Raw genomic sequence first — 23,833 nt, forward strand, 5'->3', positions numbered from 1 at the left:
ATTAACATTTTACATTTACATTTAGAAGAGTTTACTAGGCAATTTTCCTTTCCCTGCACTAACACAGGTAGGACCAAATTTATGAACATCTTCTAACTTTTTTTTTGTCAAGAATTATGTAAAATAAAAGTTTACAATTTGAATGCACAGCTTTCAAAGTCCAAATTTTTTTTACACACCTGGCAAACATCAGTGCAACATAAAGTACATAACATTTTAAATAGACCCCTAAGATGTGCAGAAACCCACAGATCTCATTATAGTACTTACCAGGTCTTGTGTCTCAGATCGGAAAAGAGCATTTACTCCAATGATAAATGGTGTGGGGGTGCTGAGGACCTCAAGAAGCTGAGCAGGTAAAATGGGTACATATGTGAAACTGCAAGACAAACAGGACATGTAAATAAAAAGTAGAAAAACAATGTTCTGCTATAAGATATATGGAATATTACAATATTCAGAAGCACAGCAATTGGTTTAGGTTTGGTAATTCTAACACTAGAACTCATCTATGTGTTATAAAGACAATTAAGATAAAACACAAATACACACATATTGATGAATATATTGTACCTGTATCTGAGTGGGAACATTATAGCCAAAAGGGCTCTGCAGGCTTCTGTCAAGCGCTGGTAACTCCGGGAAAGGAATAAGATTTTATGCTCAGTGAGAGCTGCACAGAAGAGGCACAACACATTGGTGATCCCTAGAAACAAAGAGGAAGAGTTATAACCTAAAGAAATTGGGCAGAAACTAATATTTCTACAGAATGGGTTGATCTTTTGCAGAGCTAAAAATAAGAAATAGTAAACATGTTGGTGTAATTAAAGAATGCCTGTCAAGTAATGGGAACAGCATAAACACTTGATTTTACATAAATGCATTGCATACGCTTGTAGTCACATCATATAGTCTTACCGTCTTCGAAGTGTTACTAATGGTAGTTGACTAACTGATGCCAAAATGCAATGCACAGCACCAAAATATGTTGCCATTGGGAAATTTCTGTGATCACTTACATCCCAACAAGTTTCTGGCATCAGAGCATGTCAGGAGAAGGACCCCGTTTGGGGGGGGCTACACCAACCAGAGCCGCAGACCATATGCATCACAGGCTCAGGGTGGTGGGCGGGTTGTGTTTCTGGACACAACCCACCCACTCTCCCATCGCAGGCTCAGACTTGCGATGGAAAAGTGGAATGGGTTCTGGCATCATGACATCACACTGGGGGAAGTTTTTTCCCCTTTGAGTGACAATGTGGCTCCCCGCGCATGCGCAGTTCAGAGTCCGTAAATGTAGTGGTCCGTGACGTCCAAAAGGTTGGGGACCATTGGCCTAGAAGACATAACTCCAGCACAGACAGGGGCAAGAGGAGCCAAGATTGCAAGTTATCCTGAAGTGATTAGGCAGGCAGGAGGGACCATTGCAGAAGTGCCATAGCCTGTCCATTTCTGCAATAATCTGAACGATTATTTCAAAAAGTGGAAGTCTCAATTTAAGCCTGCTTCTGGCAGTACATGTAAATTCTTACTATTACCATTACAGCTCATTGAATTACTACCACAAGAAGACATGCAGAGAACATGCTATCTAGCCAACAGCAAAAATGTAACATATTTGTATTATGGCTGTGATTATTGTGTGGTGCATAACCAACACAAGCAGAAATATAGAGGTATACATACCTAGCTGTCGAAATAACAGAGCCACACTGCAGTTACTGATTGGAAGTGAGTCACATATTGGGGTCTGGATCACTTGACGATCTCCGGCTCCCAGTGATATAGTTCTCTGCAAACAGCACCAACAGAAACATTTAGCAATAGCAGTAACAGAAGTTCTATCGCTAAAACCTATAGGATAACAGGCAGGGTAAGAAAAGATGCTGTAATATGATAAACACTAGGTGGCACAGCTCAGATAGGAAAAGGAAGTAATGGCAAATCATGTATAGCAATAGGGCTGAAAAAGGGTGTAAGAACTAAAAAGAGGGAGTGTCAGAATGAACAGCAGAAAACCAGTTTACTATTAAGGTTCAGCAATAGAGCAGCCATGTAATTCAAGAGGGAACAAGTGCGTGTAATTATTGATGGAATGCGATTTTACCATTTAAACAGTGTAAAAGAGCTATGTTATAGTATTTACATCAATGACAACTATACCGCCCATGAGTAAAATTCTCTTTATTAAAAGAAACATTTGCCTTTCATTAAATGCTCTATAAAATGAATACAACTAATACATTGGGTAGGTTAAGGTATTCAGTCATCTACTAAGCTAAGAAGAACATTCTGACTTTGTGCAGATCAAGGTGTCTTACAAATCATGGGTAGGACAGATGGAAAACATTAGTGTGCGGTCTATATAGTGGAAAATAAACAAGGGAATTTAATAACCAGGCGCACAAAAAGGCAGGGCAGGAGTGCAGCAATGTCCGATTAACTATGAGATCTGATTCAAATGAGCTTGTATGAGTAAAAGCAGCACTTGTATAAGGGGAAACACTTCAACAAGTGTGAGTAAAAGTAGAACTTCTATAAGTAGAAATACTTCAAGGTGTTCTTCTTTTGAAACATATATAAAAATGTTGACAATGACTTTCCAGACATGCTTGCCTAAAATTCACAAAGCCAGAATAAAAAATCCTTTTATGATATACGACGTGAGATTTCCACAGCACACACTGGATTCACTGTATATTTCATCTGATAAATCCACCATCAAAGGGTCTTTTAGCTACTGCATGACAGCTACCCAAATTCTTGACATATTAAATCATTGACTTTTTGACCCAAAATATATTTTCCATTGTGATGAATGAGTTAAATATCCGTACTTCTTTCAGACTCCAGGGGTGGGATTCCTCAGCTTAAAGCGGAAGTAAACTTCGTTTACTTGCCATTTCGGGCATCTTGTTCATTATTCATTGCATTGAGTTACTCAGCAGGGAGAATTCCTGCCCCTGACAACAAGCCTATAGAAACAAAAAAAAAAATTCCCACCGCGTACCTTATGAATGGGACTCAATGGTTTTTATGTTACACAATTGGAAGATTTCCCATTGGTTAATGGTTATCAGTGGCAGGGAACAATCTTCACTATGCAACTCCCTGATTTAGAACAGAAGCAGATTCCAGTACCCGAGATTGTGGCACAGGAGAGTAGAGTAAAAGACTAAAAATCAGACTGCAAGGGGGAACTTGTGTGTTCTATAGATAATTTATAGAAACTTTGCTCACTATGTTTTTTCTTATTTTTTTTTTTTTTAGGTTGTGAGTTTACTTCTGCTTTAAGGTTCTAAGATCTACTGTAACAATTTGGGAAAGATGTCCACAAACCCCAAAAGAAATGTTTTCTACTACCATAAAGAATGAAACAGGAGGAGTGCAAACATCTGTTTTGGCAAAAGGCGACTCCAAAACAAGTACAAAAACAAGAACTATGGCAGGGAGACTTTGCAGTTAGAGGCCCCAAACTTAATAATGTAACCAAAAAAAAAAAAGGTAGGCGAGTGAGCCAATAAGACTTCATTCTTAACTGAAATATACCAGTGGCATAGTATTTAATGAATATATAATGTAGATATATTTTAGTGGCTTTTTGTTAGTTGCTTTTGTGCCTTCCCAAAAGTCTTATTGAAATCTGAGTGCTTGGGGATAGGATGCTTCCCCCATATTAAAGGATGTGATGGAAGAGGAGAAGCAGGCAGTGTGCAGTGTGGCAGGAATTATAATGAAGTGCATACCATACCATCCTGCTCCAGGTCAGACTGGGAAAAAAAACATATCAACATGGAGTCAGAAAGCAATATACAAATTCTTGAATTACCTAACAACTATTAGGTCCTAACAGGCACACAGCAAATGCTAAGAGTAGCTCTTTGTTACAAACCCCAGTCAGGAGGGAAACACTGACCTGGGAGCCTCCAGTGACAGGAACAATGCAGGTTAACACATTTCCTACGACATTCTCCAGAGACACGCTTAATCCATCTGTATGAATGGTATAAATTAAGCCCAGGGAATCCTGTAAAACGAAACATTATTATTATCATCCAGTATTTATATAGCACTGACATAATACACAGCACTTTACAAAATCTGCTGCATCAGTATGCCTTCCTAATAAATAGATAAAATCACAAGCATTAAGTATTTGGTCATCCAAAGTTCACAGTAGGCCCGAGGGATAAAAAATATGTTTCTCCTCAACTCCGGCCAAAGCACATACAATATTATCATCTAGCACACTTTTTTCTTGTCAATACACTCCACACTACAAAACTGCACAACATGCATGCAAGTAAAATATATTAAACTGATGCAAATTAAATATAGATTTTTTGTTTTACTTTTCCTATTGTTTGCCATTGAACTTTTAATAAGGCTGTAAGCTTATGTACACCACTTCAAGTTCAGAACACATGACACGTGTGTTTTGAATGTAAGAAAATAAATGTGTCAGCGCTGTTTTATTCCATTATCATTATCTTGGGTTTAAAACAAAATGAGGGTGCCTACAATAACTGTCAAGAACAGGGCATCTTACAGTAAATATACAAATTTTTCTGATAACTTCTTGGTCAGCAGAAAAGTCTGCAGCCATGACCTTTGAGGGAGAGGAATTTTGGGGACCAGCCAGTGCAAGCAAATGGATGGATTATGAGTCCCCCTACAGGCTGCAGGATGAGTTAGATAGGATGGAGGGGTGGGGCATATTATTTGTATAGAGATGAGCGTTATTGAAAATGTATCTTTAGGGAACAACTAAATATTAATAATGACCAAAATAAGCAATTTATTGTCTAATCATTACCATAATGGTGTTGGGTCAACTGCAAAATGTACAACCTAACATAATTTCACTAATGACAAGTTGATGACAATGACAAGAAAGGAGTGAGAGCAAACCCAGCCTAGGGAGCAAGGTGACTACTATTGCTAGTACTATATCGAGTACAAAAGGCTGCAAATAGTGCAAAGACGTAAACATTAGAAGGTTTGAAGCAGACTTCTTCTAAATAGTAAGAACCTTATACTTTCCTTCTAGTAGTGGATCACCTATTATGTTTATGCTTTTTGTGTAAAAACTAAACTTATCCACTTACACATATGCTATTCTGACCTATTTATATGCACCTAATAATAAAATAAGGATGTTACCACTGATCCCAAAAAGAGAGAAGGGACGTTATAAATAGTTAAAACCACAAGGAAATGCTCACCCTGAAGACCTCCGGATGGTCCAGACGTGATACAAGCACCAAAGTCTTAGGAGCATACAGCTGGGTTGACAATGGTAAGAGGGAACCTTCCTCTGCTTCTCCATCTCTCTGATCAATAAGGTTCTATAGAAATATTTTCCAAATAAACAGTCACACAAAAGTAAAATATAAATATTAGAGGTGTTATGATTTTTGTGTAACCTAATTATCATTTTGAGGATTTTTTTATCCAACATAAAGGCTAAAATGTAGATGATCATATGCAATTTCCACAAGATATGTAATTAGTTGAAAAACAAAAGGACACAGCCAGGAGATAGACAATAATAAAAAAATCATTGTGACCACTGCTATACCACAGTATAAAATATCAAACCAATGAATCCAGCCAGGGCTAAAGCTTCTGAGGAAGGATGTCTACACAGTATTAACAAATTTATCCGGTTGTTGTTTTTTTTTTACCCATCAAAGCTTCCTAATTTTGTTAGAATGATCAGGTGCTGAAGCAACGGTGTCCTTTACATAGCTATATTTCATGTTTATTCTTCACCAACTGTTTCTCTTATCAAGTAACAAAAGCCCTAACTCCACAATGAAGCGATGTTCCAGAACAGGCCCCAGTAACAAAGCGAAACAAAATCATAAAGAAAAACATCCAGGCACTGCTAAAGTTTACAAACAAATACATAAATCTCCCAAAAGCATGTAGGAAAATGTGTTATGGTCCAAGGAGTCAACGTTGAACTTTTTGGTCACGATTCCAAAAGGTATGTTTGGCACAAAACTTCACATCACCAAAAAAACTGCTTCCCCACGGTGAGGTATTCTTTAGGTCATACCAGGTAAAAGTTATTCCATTATAAGAGACCCTTATATTATTATTATTACACAGTATTTATATAGCGCTGACATATTATGCAGTGTTTTTCTTAGTCCATAGTCATGTCATTAGCTGTTCTTCATAGGGCCTCACAATCAAATGCCCCTAATATATTCATGTCACTAACACAGTCAAAGGTAAATTTTGGGGGAAGCCAATTAGCCTAACGTCCTGTTTTTGGAATGTGGGAAGAAACCAGAGTACCTGAAGGAAATCCACCCAAACACGGGGAGAACCTGTAAACTCCATGCAGATAGTGTCCTGGCCGAGATTCAAACCTGGGACCTAGCACTGCAAATGCGAGAGTGCTAACCACTGATCCATCATACTTATACTCATAAGTATAAGACTTTCTTGTCCAGTGCTACACTCAAAGCAGGCAAAGAAACACAATACAAAAACCACAGATGAATAGCAATGGGATAAAGAAGACGTACCGGTGCACATTCCTCCCAGAAAGTGAAGCAGCTACAGTAATGACGCTCTGAATTGATGTCTGTCAGAACAGCAATAAAGAATGTTGGGGGATTCTTCTCTGAACATAGCTGCCATCCACTGGGCTGACAAAACTATAATAATAAAATTATTAATAATAATAAAAGTGTAGGATAACAATGTAACACATACAGATCAAAAAGAGGGTTCCATGTTACTAATGGTTAAGAACAAAGACCAAAAGAATAAGTAAAGAATACAGTAAAAAAAATAAGATGAATATTATGGGCTTCAATAGGCATAGGAGTAACAGTCACAATGCATGTGTTAAAGTATCAGTAGTTTGTCAAAACTGAATATTCTTGATTTTGCAATTAGAAAGAACATTTGTCAGTCACCATTACCATATTTGTGCATCCTGGATTACAGTTCTGAGGCTGGAGGGCAGTGAGTGGGAGTACAGAACAAAATGTATGTGAAGGCTCACAATAAATTGTTCTTTTTTTTCTCACCTTCTTTTAGGTCTGTTATATATAACATTAAAAGTGTATAGCATTATCCGTTTATAAATTTCACATTTTCACAGTGATGATTTTTTTGGTGAATCTTGTATACAGTGTGAACAGTGTGAGCATTTATAGTAATAAATAAATGAATAAATGTTTTCATTTTGTTCTTACAGACCATCTGTGTTACTTTTTCTGATAAAAAAATGGCTAAATAAATTAGTTTTCTAATGCTAACATTTAGCTCTTCATTAAAATTTAGGTAGCACAAAAGTTGGTTAGACATGGCCTAAAAATAGATAAACTTGTCGTGGAGGTTATCACCCTGTCATCAGGTAAAATAGAGACACAGCCACTAAAATTCCTACTCTTAATATTATCGATGTAAAAATGCAGGGACTCATTGTTGGGTAGATATGCTAACTCACACTGGAAGTTGGATATATCTAATGTCTACCTGCAATGAAAAATGTGAATGTTGCCAGGAATATAAGTTACCAGAGTGCCAGCCATGCATTCACTGCTGAAAACAAAACATCAGTCTGGTAACTTTTGCCTGATGTAAATATAAATGTCTAATGTCTTGATAAAGGCTTTTACAGCACTACTATGAGTGTGCATACAAAATGGGCTAATATGGCTTCTACCATTTATATAATAAAACATACGGAAGAATAAAATAACAATAAAATGATTTACATGAACTTAACCTGAATCATATATACATTCTTAAACAGTGTTCTCCCCAGCCCCTTTTAGCAGGCCGCACGGCCCAGCATATTTCAGTAACCACCCGGCTGTTTTTGTGTAGTTACTGAAGAGTTGGTATACAGGGACTGCTACACCGCTCCAAATTTCTTTCCACCCAGTTTTAAAAAAATCTGAGTTGAACACTGTTAAGTAATTCATCCTATAGGTTACATGCTAATAATCCATGCTATGCAAACTAAAACTCTTACCAGTTCTATACCCTGGGGAAAGGGGTTATCTTCCCAATCTTTCTCGGGGAACCTCTGCAGAATCTTACCCTGTCCAATGCCACTACCTGAAGAAAGAATATAAAAAAAATTAGCATACCAAGAACTTAATACATTACTGCATGGCTATGTGATCACCCCAATCTAAACGATATTTTACAACAAAACCCAATTACTGAGGACAGAATACACAAGAATTTTTATTTCCTGTCTTTCTTTTACAAATTCAAACAGTTTAAACTTGAGGCTTCTTCCTTATAAACATCTACTTTGCTGCAAAGAACCCCTCAATCCCCATTAATTGTCAAAGACCAAAATACAAAAATTATATCAAGCCAGATCCACACCTTTGTAGCAACACAAGTAATGTTCAGGAGGAACACATCTGTTTTTGGTTTTGTTAGTTGAAGACACTGTTGTAATTATTAAAAAAAAACAAGTGTACCATTTGTATTTCATTATAAAATTTGCTAAATAAAACTGTCAAATAACGAAAAACAAAAACTACTTATAGGGAATGTGTTGGAGAATATCCCAACATATTTCTCCATGCAACCCACACATTGAGCTTCTCTATTAAAGTACATTATCTGACTGCTACACAGCAAATGCCTGGCCAGATTCCAATATACCTTAAGGCATGAAGGTCTCTGAACTGAATTGTTTAATTAAAGGTTGAGGTATAGAAGACAATAGCATCACTGTTATTTTTCATGCCTGATACCTTCATTGACAATCACAGCAAGCAAGCAAAATGTTCAAGGACAGTATGAATGTGAACTTCACTAAAGCACACTTTGGTCTTTAGATCTTTTGTTAACAAAGCTACTTTAGTAAGATATTTTATCAGTCTGTCATATTTTGTGAGCATTCTGCAGTCTATGTACTGTGATACTAGAAAATCTTTACATTCGCAATAAAGTTTAGGAGTTTATTAAGGAAGGCATTGCATTTGTGGTGTTTTTTTAGAAGCCTCAAACAGAAATTTAGGGAGGTCTGCAACTCTACCTGTCACGAATGACAGGGAGGGGAGGGTAACAGGAAGGTGTATAAACTACTAGGCCTCAAATACCTAGGGAAAAGGGAATGGTCACCCCTTGCAAAACCCTAATCCAGCCCTGACTCCTAACCATATGAGCATCCCCTGAAGGTAGGGATACTCATACCCAGGAACCTAGGCCCTGCTAGCCCTGCACAGCCCTAGCAGTAGGGTCTGGATTGAGACTGCTGGTCCCTTCCCCTATGAAGGACCCAGTGTCTCCCTGAGGCCTAGTAAACAACTAATAACTAAACAAAACACCAATACACCAAAAGAACAGCAACTTATCTTATAAGCAGAAATCAACAGGAACTCAGAATGGCAGGACACTCCAGCCATTCACATCCCAGTAGTGAATATTAACCGCACAGCATGAAGTGTGAGGCCAGACTAAATGGAAGAGCAGTAATGAGCCCCAGCTGCACCTGATACAAGGGGAGTGGTCATTACAAACAACAACACAGCAACAAGTAAAACCCAAAGAGGCTGTCAGATAATCACACATGCAGCTAGTCTGACAGATCCTCAAACTTCTGTCACGGAAGGGACCGTGACACTACCACTTCCAAAGATTTGAATAGGAATGCCTTCCAAATACTCAATTATTACTGGCTTATAATATTTATATGGCTCTGGCATTACCAGTTCCCTAAAAAGTCCATATCACTAACTGTGCCTTAAAGGGTCTCAAAATCTAATGGCCCTTCTACAGTAATAGGTTATTAACACTGTCCAAGGCTACATAACCTGACTAAATGTTTTGGGATGTGGGAGGAAACCAGTGCCTGGAAGAAACCCACAGAAACACAGGGAGAACAAATAAACCCCTTGCAGATGGTGTGGACCCTAGTAAAGATTTGCTAACTACTGACCCACCATGTTCTAAAGGACAGCAGACGACACAATGTTTCTTTCGACATATGGCAAGTCATAGGCAACTAAAAATGCTCATCGAATTAACAAACACTCATGAATGCAAAGTCAACACTTCCTGCTCACCTCTGCTGTGCTTTGTGCACATTAAACATGATCTCCCAGGGTAGGTTAACTGTGCCAATCTAAACTTAGCCTTTGTCCTACGCCTATCTGTTGCAATCACATGCGTTCTATATACCTTCAGATGAACATACTGTTTATGTGCACAAGACATTTGTACAATCTTACAAGTGTTAACACAAAATATAGAAAAAATTAAATGTACTACACAAATAAATCTAAATGTTAGCTCCACTCACTCCATGTTGCTGGTTACATTTAGCATTTAACGGATGTCAAGTTCATTCAGGGAATCTGGTAGTTTAATGTGATGTTATGTCAGTAAACTCTCTCGGCAACAGCCTGGATCTCTTTCTGCCAGTCTGAAGTCTCATAAGAGTTTAAAGAATAGGGGTCCAGAAGGAAAAAAATATTTATGTTTTCTGTAATGATTTAAACATGGCAGTTTTCATTAGAGAATGTACAAATGGAAAAGCAAGGAATGTATAAAAGGCATGGTGACAAAAATGAATCTAGTATAAAGTTATGGCAATATAATAAGGTCCAAGGGGAATTATCTGGTACAGAAATCATCAAGTGACCATAATGCTATTTGAGGTATATGGTCACACACCGCAGTGCTAGTTCTGGTATAGGTGGAATCAGTACTAGTACCGCTCACTACTGTCCCTATTTATTTTCTATGGGGCTGTCACTGGATAAAGCTTCTCTCCAGGAAACAGCGGATCCCCGGCATAAGAAAAGAGTACCTGCAACCCAACCACATGACCAGTGTGTACATAGTCTTACTTTTAAAAGTGCCCCAGAAACTGATAAATTCCAAGCACCTTCCAATCTCACTTTATTGGTTTAATAAAATGACAGATACCTCATTAAGCAATAGAGAGCCGAAGCATTCGGGCAGAGGGAGACACTAACCAACTTTGTACTTAAAACCTGAACTTGTGGATTTTCCCACTTTATTTTATGGGCCAGTGAAGTCATCTAAAACATACATACTGTAAACTTATAGATGCCAGTTTACAGGGGCCCTGAGGCAGAATAAATGCACACAGGAAAACTAGAATAAAGCTGAACCCCTTGTCTTCAGAGACTCAGAGAATGCAGATAAGAGTTCTGACTTCACTTTGACTTTCCTAATACAAATGCTTTCTTCCAGGATGGTGTCTCCAAGTAGGAAAAGCCAGGAAAATAGGCAACAGCAGCCACTTTATTTCAGTACAAGCTTCCATTCAAATGGACCCATCACTGAGAGATTATGTAGGCTCCCACTGATGACATGGTGCTAAAACAAATATTTTCCTGGTTAGGACTGTTCACACAAGTACTTCCGATCCTCTGCCTTTAAATCACAAACCCAGAATGAGTAAAAAAGTCAGGTGTTCAACTAATTGTGGCACATTTTACCACACAGTTATCTGCATGCTTGCTTTGGTCGTGTAACTGAAACTAAAAGATCCGTTTTACATCCAGGCAATTAGCATTCTTTGGAATGAGTTCAGCAATGGCATCTTACAAAATCTCCCAGTTGTGGGTCTGCTTTAAGAGTCACTACACCCACACTTTTAAAATACACAATGTAGAACAATTCCAAATTGGCAAAGACCCTTTATAACGTGTGTGGTTTGCTGGGTGGAATACGTGCGCAGCCTACACCATGTGCACGTGTACCAGAGCATATGCAAAATGCAGTTCTTCCTGTGATGCTTCAGTAAGTGTATCCTCTTCAGAATAACTGAGGTGTCAAAACCACTTCCCCTTTAGGCAGATTCCTGCCACCTCTAAGCACTGTAAGATAAGGAGTGAAAAGGGTCTCGGACGTTTTATAATACACTTTATAGGCTTTGAATCACTCATTTCTGTACAAACTGAGTTTACATCAGCTGAGGGGAACTGGAGATTCTCTTATGGAGGAATGTCATAATAATACTAAAGATGAGACAGACTTTCACGCTAAAAGTTGCATAGAAAGAGATTGAGATCAAACGTCAATCTGTTCCAGTGCAACTTTAGAACAGTCAAATTAGAAATGTATGACTCGAGCTGTAAAGGCTCACCAGAGGCAGTTGCTTTGAATTCCCTTTCATAGCTTTACCACAAATTGCTAAAAAAATAGTGATTTGTTGCAGTAAATGCAATAATAAAATAATGTACATGCTGGACCTGTAGATGCCAGAAACTAAGATTTGTAAGCAATGCTTAATCACTTCCACAAAAACATCAGGTCCGGCATGTTGTAGAAAAAATTTGTTGCCAACATTCCTATGATATCTCCCAGCATCTGATATTCATAATAACAGTAGTTGTCAAAATTGTACAATCTGTACTCTACATTTTAATTTCTCAACGAGGGTTAAAGTACTTTGCTCATTTCAATGACTGCACAGACAAGACTGTACAACTCCCTTCAGTGTTCAATCCAGAATTCTTTTTTTTAGCTGGGTGGGAAGAAATTATAGGTGGGTGGCAACCCCTGTATTGTGACCCAACTCTGCAGTAACCACCCAAAAACAGCAGGGTGGTTACTGAAAAGTGGCGGGTGGTGTGCCCGGCTAAAAGGAGCTGGAGAGAGAACACTGCCCTTGGAAACCTTGCTTCTATGAAGGAGTAAACCAAAGATGACCATCTCTGAACCACAAGGTTCCTGCTAAAATAGCAGTGCACGCATTTGTAAGGCATAGGAATGATCTTTCATGAACGAAACATCCTGTACAAGGTCATAAAACATTTTATTAAAGTGCCAAAACAACACCATTATCAATAGGTTGCCGTCGCTGAAAAACTCCAGCTCATCTGTATACAAAGTCTTGGGTTTGACATGAGCTTGTGAGACTTAAATGATAGCAGCAATCAGCCTAGAACTGTGAATAAGGAATACTGAACTAAACAAACAGTGTTATCAGGTGTTGAAATGAAGTGCTTCTTTTGGCCTGTATCCAGAGATGATACTAATGAAGTGCCACAAGTAAACTGAACAAGCACAAAGTGACATGCAACCTACCAGGAAAAGCAAATCTCATCCTCAGATATAAACACTATAGATAGCACCTATAAGACCAGAGGTAAATCAAGCAATTTCCTTTCATCACATGGCATGTTATTAATTGTAAGGCCCAGCTCAGAAAACACAGAGGCAAGGAGTGCACTGTGTACAGAGTGTTCTATGCAGAGAGCAGTGCCAGGGCTGTCACCAGCACAACGTGGCTGTCTCAGGCAGAGCCTGTTATTCTGGATCTTATTATCTCATCCTGGAAGGGATTTAAGGCCATGATTCAGCAGCACACACCAACATCATTGAAGAATGTTTGACTAGGGTGCAACAGCTATACACAAATAACATTAGTAATGTATACCTGACATTGACTACTGATGACCCTGTGCAAAAAAAAAAAAAAAGCAATGCTAAGCGCAAAGAAACATTCTGCTAGCCAGTAAAATATGCACAACCAAAAGTTTATTTCAAATAAAATGTGGAAGAACTGAAACCCGTCAAGTTTTTATTGCATTTTATTTTGTCCTGGTAAGAATTGTCGAGAAATGTTGATGTGAATAAATGATCAAGACGGAAAGCGATGACAAATACAAAATGTTATCATTTCACCAAAACAAGAAATTAAAAAATGAAAAAGATAAATCCCAATGGGGAGACTTGTTCCAGGGACAACTACCTAAGAGAGTAATCTATATTCTTTGGAGAAATTTCAAAATACAAAACGGCTTAAATCTCCTTAATTATTAAAAAGTCTATTTAATAATATTGGCTTAAAGCTATGACATAAAGTGGTAAGAAAGTGGAGAGATCATGAATGGGACACAAAAATGTATTTCTCCCTTTATTTAAACTCAAGTATGAGAAGTAGTATTGGAATTCAGCGAATTGAAAGAATTGCAAGTGAACTGCCCGTAGATAGTGATGTAAAGAAATGTGCATATGAAATGATGTATTATTCTGAAAGTTTTTATGACTAAGGAAGTTAGTCCAGAACATCACCATACCAGGTTTTCTAATAGGGTAGAAGTGAAGGCCAACTTCATGTTTTGCCCAGATTGTAGCATATGGTGAAGGAGGAGAATAAAAGGAAATATGTGTGTGTATGTATGGGAGTGTGAGGGGGGATTCAGTAGAAAGAGAGACTGGGAAAAAAGGAAGACAACCATTTAGGTGGCCATCTATGCCAGGGTGTGCTTTTCGTACTTATAGGGGCCCCACCGCCACCACTAATAGGGTCCATCAAACACGATCAGCTATGCTAAGTGCAGTATAACAAAATTATTTTCTATTTAGATAGTTTGTACCATACAATACAGTACAATGAAGGACGAGGCAACACCTTGTCTTAAAAGGCCATCTACAAAATCAATAATTAAATGAAAGTACCAGTAAAAAGAATCTAGAACAAGCACAGTTGTTAGACTATCATATCATTTACATGTACTGTGACCATTCTGTAGTAAATTGATGGATTACATACAGTTTTGGCCTGTGGCTTACACAAAACATATACGCTTCCTGCATATCCTGTGCTTTAGTGTTGCATGCAGCAACAAAGGGTCAAGTGACTGCTTTAAAAATCTGAAAATCACCACAAGTAACAAACTTCTATGCAGGAAAAGGGACCGGGCCCCCCAGAAGTTCCTGTTACAGCCCCCACCCTGCATTCTGTCCTATTCAGTGCTGGAGTTTGCAGTAGCATGAAGACAGGAAATTAGCACAAGAGAAACAGAGAGACTTTATCTTCACATCATATACAGACAGATTGTCTCTTCTACTGCTAAGGGGAACACAATTATGAGTCACAACTTCAAGTGACATGTCTAACAGGCAAAAAAAATGTGGTGTGTCCAAGTATAAATATAGCTAATGGTGCCGCTGCTTACTCATACATGAACCTGTAAAAGTTGGACAAGAAAGTCTTGATAATAGTTCTGAAATGTGCAGGTAAAAGGCGACGTATATAAATGCTCTGATTGGTATGTGTTTGTATAAATTGACATTTTGTTTGTGCACAGGGAGGGAAGAGATATTTGCTTAATGCAAATAAAAGCTCAGATTTACACACTGTAGGGCCACACAGCCCAAAAAATATTGCTACCTATTGAAACCCTTTCTGTGAAATCCACCGGGGCGATAAGTATTTAAGCTTTTAAAGGTAGTTTAATAAAGTGACAGGTTTTCTGGTTGCTAGAATTTGTCCACATCAGATGGCCTTGTGTCATTAAGAAATATAGCTGAAAACTGAAGATGAGGGAGCTGAAATTACAAATGCGAAGGACAGTTTCTCTTTTTAATGTGTAAAGCCCAGAAAACTACAATTGTGAGTTCCATGCCAACCATGAACCACCACCCAGCTACAAGGTGTCCGATTCCTAAATGAAGCCATGGGAGCAAGAGACATAAAGGGTCACCATGCTGACACGTCTGCTTAAAACGTCACTTACCTAAAAAAAAAAACTGCAGATAAGTTCTGATTTCATTTTAGCTTTTCTAATCACATTATCATTTTAGGAAAGCAACTTGATGAAGCCCGCATATTTCTTTCATGATAGTTTAAGTTAGGAACCAAATGTTGACCTCTACAAATTCATGAACATGAACTATGAAGCACAAGGTTACCTTTGGTTACCTAAAACTGTCTGATGGCTCTTTGAAGATACTTAATTGTTCTGCATACACATTGTAACTAAAACATATTTTCTTTAAACTGTAGAGTACTGGAATACAAGAGAGTGCTTCTTTTACTTCCTTGCCATTTATAGGTTTTCAGCGGAAAGTACATCCGGCCTATATTCAGGTTAGGAGGAACAATATTTTACCACAGTGACCACAACAATTTAGCTTCAGATGGTTTTTGTGCACATGATTAAACATTAGACCATTTGGAGAGTGTGAGAGATTTATCTTAAGCCAAGGCTGCTAACCTTACACCTCTCCTCTCAGACTAGGTATAGTAATCCGCATGAGAGAGATAAGCCTGTGTCTTGGCTGTCAATTTTCCATCTGAATTTTAATCTCTGGTACGGGGCTTTACCTTTTATGCTTATACGCTGGCAACTGTATAAGCAAGTGAGAAATTCCTAAAGCTTTGGGCAAGACAAAAATGCCTAGAAGTATAGGTTATCTGCCGATAAAAAAAACGATCTGCTGTAAAGGTTCTGGTAATTAAAGCTGCCATTGACATTTCATTAGATTTACCGCCTTCTATGCATGAGACACGAATAGGAAAATGTAAAGAGTCAGCCTACCTAAAACCACAATGGCACATGCTCCCACCTTCCAAGTTGCATTCCTCTTATCTATTGTATATTAAAGAGAATAAGCAGAAGGTGATGGATTATGTGCAGGTGGGCATGACACCCAAACTCCCAGGTGAACAGGCACACTGCTAGAGAAATTTAGTAGGGGGATTTTGTTGGGATATCCAGTACATTGAAGCTAAGAGTCAAACCACTAGAATACAACTGTAACTATAAATCTGACTTGTGGATGGACTGACCTTTAAACGCAGAAAAGTTCTGCTACATCCAGATTTAAACTTTCTTTTCACCGACTTCTGCAACCTCCTCGCCCCACCCTAAACCCATTATACATGCCTTTCTGGGCAACACCCAACCTAAATGTGGACAGCTAAATTAAATAATACATCCAAACTTTATAATATGTAATAATAAAGCCATGCAGGAGTAAATATAGGACAGATAATAAGAGCTTAAAAAGGTGTTGCAAAGATCTACAATTGGTGATCTGTGAATGATCCAACAGTCCAAAGATAATAGCCCCTAAATGCCTATAAATTCAAATGAGTTAACCGAGTCACAGACTTGGGACAAATATACAAATCAGGAGCTCTGATATCAATATGAGAAAGGTTCTCAGTACTAAACACAGACACAATAAGGCAACCAGCATTTTCAGAAGGTAATAACAATAGCGATCTCTAAAATTCTCTCGGTACATCATAATGAGTATAATTAAAGGAAATTTAGAGAAGCATTACTGCATACGTAAACACAATTATTATAATAAAATATGCTTTTAATTATATGATGACTTATCACTGTCCCATTTAATATATACTTGAAACACATACAGGAATATAAATAAAAGAATATGTAAAAGAAAACCAAATCTGCACTTAACTTAATTTTGTTTGAAATGGATTCTAACAAAAATTAATTAAAACCTTTCTGGACTATTAAAAAATTCATTGGTTATATAAGGTGGTTAAACCTTTATATGATTGGCTAAAGAATCATATTGCTTTTCTTTGGTCCATGACATAGGGTAAAGCAGAATTCCAGTACTTATCGTGAATCCAAAAGCTCAACATGCCACAACCCCCCACCCCTTACACAGTATCACTTCTCCACCACTATACACAACCAGCATTTCAGGATGAAGTACAGCCTCTTCTTCTGAGCCCAGGCTGGACACCACTCATACGTCATAGTGTAAATGACTTTGTGGTAGCCCTGTATTGTGACCACCCGTAACCAGCTGGGAGGTCGCTGAAAAGTGCAAAGTTGTACGCCCAGCTAAAAGGGGCTGGGGAGAACACGGCTATGTTACTAAGGAGGAACGTATACCACATATCTGTTATGTCAAATAAAGTCACACAAATCTATTGCATCCTAAGATTAGAGATGTCATTCTTACTATAAAAGGGGATGTTTTAGGGGGTTTCTGGCAATGCAATTTGCCAGTGCTTCCCCTATTCCTCTAACAATGTAGTACATTATATGGGAAGAAGAGGAAGGATTCCAACTGTAACAAACTGAATTCCTTTAAAACCGAGAGCTTGGCAAGACCCAGCAGATGTGCTGTACAGAAGACAAGGTGTTTAAACCCACTTTTACAATTCCTTGCCATAGAAAACCCAATAGAGGCAAACAAAGTGGTTCTGCCACATGTTGTCACTGCACTTGTCTTATTGTATTAGCATGCTAAGACAAGTGCCACATTTTTCTACCTATGTGTATTCATTAACAAGATAACAAGGAAAAGCCCAGCATAAATAAAATAATGTAATCAGCTAAATAAATATGAGCAGTTCATCAACATTAAAAAAAATATTTTGCTGCAATATTCATCTTTAATACAGAGATTTCCCCACATTATTTTTCTGCTACTCAATATCTTTTAATCTGATTATTTACATTATTTAGACTTTTCCCAGGATGTTCCTGAACAGCAACATGAGACATCTGCATGGAGTTTAAGTATACTAAGGCTTTGTTCATGATGCTGAAAATATGCATACAGCGATTGTTTTATGGATTTACAGGCAGCTATCAACACAAATGGCCTTTTTACACGTTGTGCGAGCATAGAAACGTGAATGAAGTGTTTTGTATACAAATCCAGTGCCATCTACCTCTAGCATTCCAGCTCTTCTAAACAAATGCTGCAAGAAGCTGATACCAGGTTGACTTCAGGTGCTTATATTAAGAAATTACAAACATTTAATGATGTTCTAATGTCTAGAAGTATAGAATCATTTGTATATGCCTGGAGTTCAGCTTTAATATCTCACAATAACAAGAGTATATAAAACTATGATGGAAGAGCTATATGGATATTTTTAAACTAAATATAATGCCGTATATTAGGTTTTGGAAGCTTCTTCCTCATTTAAGGTCTACCAGAGACACTTATGATGGGAGCGAAACTAACGAATAGGAGCACACAGCAGTGAAAATCCATATTGTATTTTTTTTGCTATACCACCATCAAACGCCTGTCATGGTTCTATTTTCATTATCATATTGTTATCTCCATGCTTATCTGAACCCTGCCTTAATTACTTCTTATCTACATACTTCCCACCATTCCATATGTCCCCTATTGTGCGATACTTCCCTCACCTCCTAGATTGTAAGCTTTTTTGGGCAGGGTCCTCTCCTCCTCCTGTATTACTGTTTGTATCTGTCTGTCATTTGCAACCCCTATTTAATGTACAGCGCTGTGTATTATGTAAATCCTTTTTATTATTAATAAAAACAATAATAAAAATATTAATAATAAATATTCTGCAATGATAGCCTATTTGTCAGCAATGTTATAGAAAAAGGCTGAAGTTCTCTAACTATAGAAAGAAAAAAAAGAAATTTCAATTGACATTAAAAGTCATTCAAGACTATTTAATACTCTGTGTTAAAAAATCCTAATTGCCCCCAGCAATTCCCAGCATGAGGATTCTTTACATTCCTTTTCTCCATCTTCAGACAACGCTGTGAACAAACCCGAGACACATCTCCAACTAGCTGTACACACTTCTAACATGAAACTCTTGTCAACAGCCACCATGTTTATGTGCTCTGGTAATACCAGGCCACCTTTCCTAATGTACACACATGCTGCACTGTTGATGTAGACAGGTGCCTGCTACACATTTTAGTAAACACTGTAAAAAATCATTTGAAAACTTTACAAAAACAAGAGTTTTAGATATCTTATGCTCCAAGACATAATAGGGAGAAAAAAAATACCAGGTCATGAAAGACATAATTCTGAATTCAGAAGCCATTCTACCTTAACTCAAAAGACGACGTCTACATTCAAGAAAGCAGATACAGCATTTCTGTAGACAATCCAAGTTACTCAAAAGATGGGAACTGAGCAGTATCTGACACCTCGGAATGATACCAGAGACTGTAAATCCAGGGAATATCTGTAAATCCAGGGATGTTTTACCCTAGTTGGAGTAAATTAAGCCCTGTTTGGGCTTTATTATTTTCCTCTGGATGAACTATGCATATATGATTGTATCTGGACTAAGCAGGATTCTAGTATGTTTATTTCCCTAGTGGTTGGACTGGTTGAACTTGTGTCTTACTTCAATCTAACCATGAATGTGGACCCCATCACTTTTGAATAATTTGGGGGTACCTATTAAATGCCGTTTCAAAATGAATACCAATCCATCAACAAATACTTTTGTTGAAATACTTTGTCTTTAAAACTTTTTGTATCAATGATTGACAAAATGACAAAATGTTATTAGCTTTGTGAATTACCCTTCCGATATTTCTTTTTAGTTATTACAGAACCTCTTTCCTCCAAATCTTGACAGATTTGGCACATATAACTTGCACCTGCAGTTCTTTTGCCAAATGTGAAACAATTTATCCAAAGGGGGCTTCATTTAGATAGGATCTGCTTCCCAATGTGTAATTAATTTAGGGAACAGTATTCTATAGCATGAAACATGAGTCATAGGCATCAATGAACACTACTTTCCATTGAACAATGTTTTTGGCTGAGAAAACATCTGCTTGACATGTACCCAGTCATACCACTTAACCCACTGCTGATTTCTGTCATTTAAAAATGTGCCATATTTGTTCCTCATTTCTTTATGAATCGATCTTATATCCCACAGGGTGAAAAAAAAACATATCTTTTCCTAAGACATGTTAAAGCAAAATTACTATAAAACTGATTACAAAGACGAGCTCCATATACATTTACTGTTTTTCTAGCTAAAGGATTTTTAATTACGCGCAGTCAATCTTGTGATTAACAAACATTTTCCACACTGTACAGCCAAACAAATGACACACATAATCCCTCACAAAGTATTTCATCTCCACCTTCAGTCTCCTCATTAGACAGTGAATCATCCTCATCATTTCTGGTCCACTGGGCTAAACTACGAAGTAGTAATGTGATCTAGAAAGCTGTAATACCAAATGAAGCAAAAAAAAAAAAAAAAAAAAAACTAAAATGATTAAGCCTCTTTTAAAATAGTAAATATATTCATTTCAACTGTGCACGGTCTAATTCCATTTATCACCAATAGACTACAGTAAAATGAATGAATGTTAAATCTTTGCAAAAAGTCTTTCAATGGCATTAGGTTCTGCCACCTCCACAAAACCATCACTTCAAAAGAAGACATGTAAAGTCTCCATACATACATGGATAGCCAAAACTATTACAAGTATTATTCTAATAGCCAAAACTATTTCTGTTCATTTCTGAACAGAAATTGCTAATAAAACACACCAGTGTTGCAAGTGCCTCCCGTTACATGAATGAGTTTGCATGAAAAGAAACTTGCCCAGAGAATTTCATACAGGAGATCGCACTTTTACTCTGTCTACCAAACAGGTTCATTCCAGGGATTCTAGTTCACAGGTACACTTGGTGTCCAACCCATAGAATTTGGTAGTTACTGTCCAGTCTCCAAGCTCAATAGTATGTTCACAGTCATCTTGTAGCATGCATTTAGTCTCCAACCATCTCCTGCAGCATATTTGCAGCTTGGAGTATTACACTACTGTATATTTAGGAATTCATTTTTAAAGATAGCAATCAGCATTGTCAGCAAAATTATGGTACTTATAAAAGTGTCAGTCCACTAGGATAGTCAATTTTTGTACATCTCATAAATGAACTGCTAATCATGATTATACACCAGTGGTGTTATTACCACTGCATTTATAAAAAGGTAATCAGTATGACTTGCACTATAAAGATCCCCAGGAAGCATTCAGCACTTTAATAGTAATGAACAATTGAGATTAGTAATCTCTTTTTAAAGCACCATGATTGTCACAAAAGTAAAGATTGTGGCAGCAATTTAATTGAATCAGCCATCTGTGGGGCCAATATGTTATTAAATGGCTTATTCAGCATTGGTTAGCAGATCATATGGAAACAATTACAGTAGAACAATGCCATACATCTGGCTTTATTAACCTGAATAATTATTGAATTAAACAATTTGAAGATGCTTCAGATTTTTAAGGCTCTAGTATTAAAGACAGGACCATTCCTTTATAGCTTTACAGTCTAGCTGTGGTCAGATTACAGAAAAAACATCTGGTAATCCTGCCAGAAATCTAGTAAATTCGTGAATTGCTCTAGGTGGACAACACCACTTCTCCTGCATTGAAATCCCAAGCAATGTTGTCAGTTCTCTATAAATTCTCCCAGTTGGACTACAGAAATCCTCCCACTCATCCCAACTCCTTATAATATTCTCAGCACTTCCTTCCTTCCCACACAAGCTGTTTGCTGTTCTTTAACAGTTTAGCAGCCTGGCTGATGTTGTCAGAAAGCATACATGTATATAATGATTTTTTTCCTAACAAAAAAATACAGCAACCTTGACTTCCAAGACCATACTGATACTCTATGTGTAGTGAAAGGACTCCTGGGAGATTTAGTTATGGGGGGGCATCAAAAGAAACTGATACTATGCTGATGGCTCACCACAAGAGCAACCCTTGGAAGAATTGTAAAGCCTGCCAATGATAGCACAGGAAGTAATACAAACTATTTCACACTATAAGACAAGGTAAAAAAAAAAAAAAAAAAAGATGGTCAGATGTTGCAACTTCAGTGAATCAGCAACAAATAAATAGAAATTATTATGGCTACAGAGGAAACACATTACAGTCATTGGCTTGGTGCTAACTATAAATGATGGTTGGTGTGTGTGTGTGTGTGTGTGTGTGTTACAAATTGTTAAACTGCTGGGCAAGTTGTTAAGCTGTAGGATGATATTGTTTAACAGTCCCTAAAAAATCTATGGGTCTGTCATACTGCTCACGTTGCAGAACCAAGCTGAAACAAGAAATGACGAGTTCCTGACTTCCCTAGCAGTATACTTGTTCAAAGTCAGTCACTCAAGCTACTCAAGCCAGGTAACTAACATTCAGATAAGAATGCCTACAATAATAGCCAAAGTTCCAAACACAGGTTTTCTTAGTTTCCCCCAAAATATAAAGATTTGGGTAGCTAACTGAGGATGTGTAATTTGTGTACATGTATTAAACAGTATTCATTCTTAGGTATATTTTGAATCAAGACTACAGCGCTGCGTAATATGTTGGCGCTATATAAATCCTGTTTAATATTAATAATATTAATAAGACATTCATAAAAAACATACATTAAGTAAAATCATATATGGACAGCAAACATGTCTGTGCAGCAATTACATGTGAAGTGCTTAAAATGAGAAATCCGTATTTGAACAAGAAAAAACCAAGCGTAAAATAGGGTAAATAGGTCTTTGCAATTGGGACGTTTGTATATATGCATACAGAAATATGCATACTATGTATACATCCTCCCTTCATTGGTCCATGTCACAGACATTCCTGACCTTGCTGTGAGATAGGAGGAATAGGCATTCTCCACTTAACAAAACCAAGTCAGGAAATGCATAAACACACAGAAAAGGATTTATACAGAGCAGGAGCCCTCCTCTAAGATCAGTGTTTTTATTTAGCACATTAAATTTTCCATTCTTGCTAGTAAGAGAAAAAAATACACCTATTTGTTCAGATTCCCCTAAATGGTAACAAAGTATTTTATTGGAGTCACCAAAGTCAACATGAAATCATAGGATAGAACAAGTATACTAAGCAGTGTTCATCCCAGAATTTTTTTCAGCTGGGTGGGAAGAAGTTGTAGGTGGGTGGTCAAAATATGGGCAGGCGAACAAATGACAAATTTAGTGTTCTCAGTTGTTGTTGCCATAGGAATTCAGAACCCCCCTTTAATTCATTCAGCTTTCTCAGACCCCTCTACTTCGTTCCAACTTTAAAATTCCCATCCCCAAGGATGTCCCATTTTTTCATTGTCTTTGTAATATTCCCCAACAGTCCAGTGCCCTTTTATTGTCATTCAACTTTTCAGTAACCACCCAAAAACAACCAAGTGGTAAAGAAAAGTGCCCGGTGGCATTAAAGCCTAAAAAAGGCTGGGGAGAACACTGCTATACTGCATCAAATGGGCAGCACAGTGGCTCACAGGTTAGCAC

General features: G+C 37.5%; 1 protein-coding gene across 6 annotated transcripts in view; it reads right to left on the reverse strand.

Annotated features, from left to right (window-relative positions):
* The window catches only part of SBF1 (SET binding factor 1), a 59,260-nt gene that overhangs the window by 23,725 nt on the left and 11,702 nt on the right, over positions 1-23,833 (reverse strand). For 3 of the 6 annotated variants that reach the window (XM_072401975.1, XM_072401973.1, XM_072401971.1), the window contains exons 2-9: positions 8,006-8,091; positions 6,543-6,674; positions 5,226-5,348; positions 3,917-4,027; positions 3,747-3,770; positions 1,687-1,792; positions 574-706; positions 271-379 (exon numbers count right to left, since the gene is read on the reverse strand). In XM_072401975.1, the coding sequence (XP_072258076.1) occupies positions 271-379; positions 574-706; positions 1,687-1,792; positions 3,747-3,770; positions 3,917-4,027; positions 5,226-5,348; positions 6,543-6,674; positions 8,006-8,091 (824 nt within the window). The remainder of the gene's footprint in view (positions 1-270; positions 380-573; positions 707-1,686; positions 1,793-3,746; positions 3,771-3,916; positions 4,028-5,225; positions 5,349-6,542; positions 6,675-8,005; positions 8,092-23,833) is intronic. The other 3 variants (XM_072401976.1, XM_072401974.1, XM_072401972.1) reach the window with 1 other exon arrangement.

This window comes from Pyxicephalus adspersus, chromosome 2 (genome assembly GCF_032062135.1).
Source record: "Pyxicephalus adspersus chromosome 2, UCB_Pads_2.0, whole genome shotgun sequence".
Lineage (NCBI taxonomy): Eukaryota > Metazoa > Chordata > Amphibia > Anura > Pyxicephalidae > Pyxicephalus > Pyxicephalus adspersus.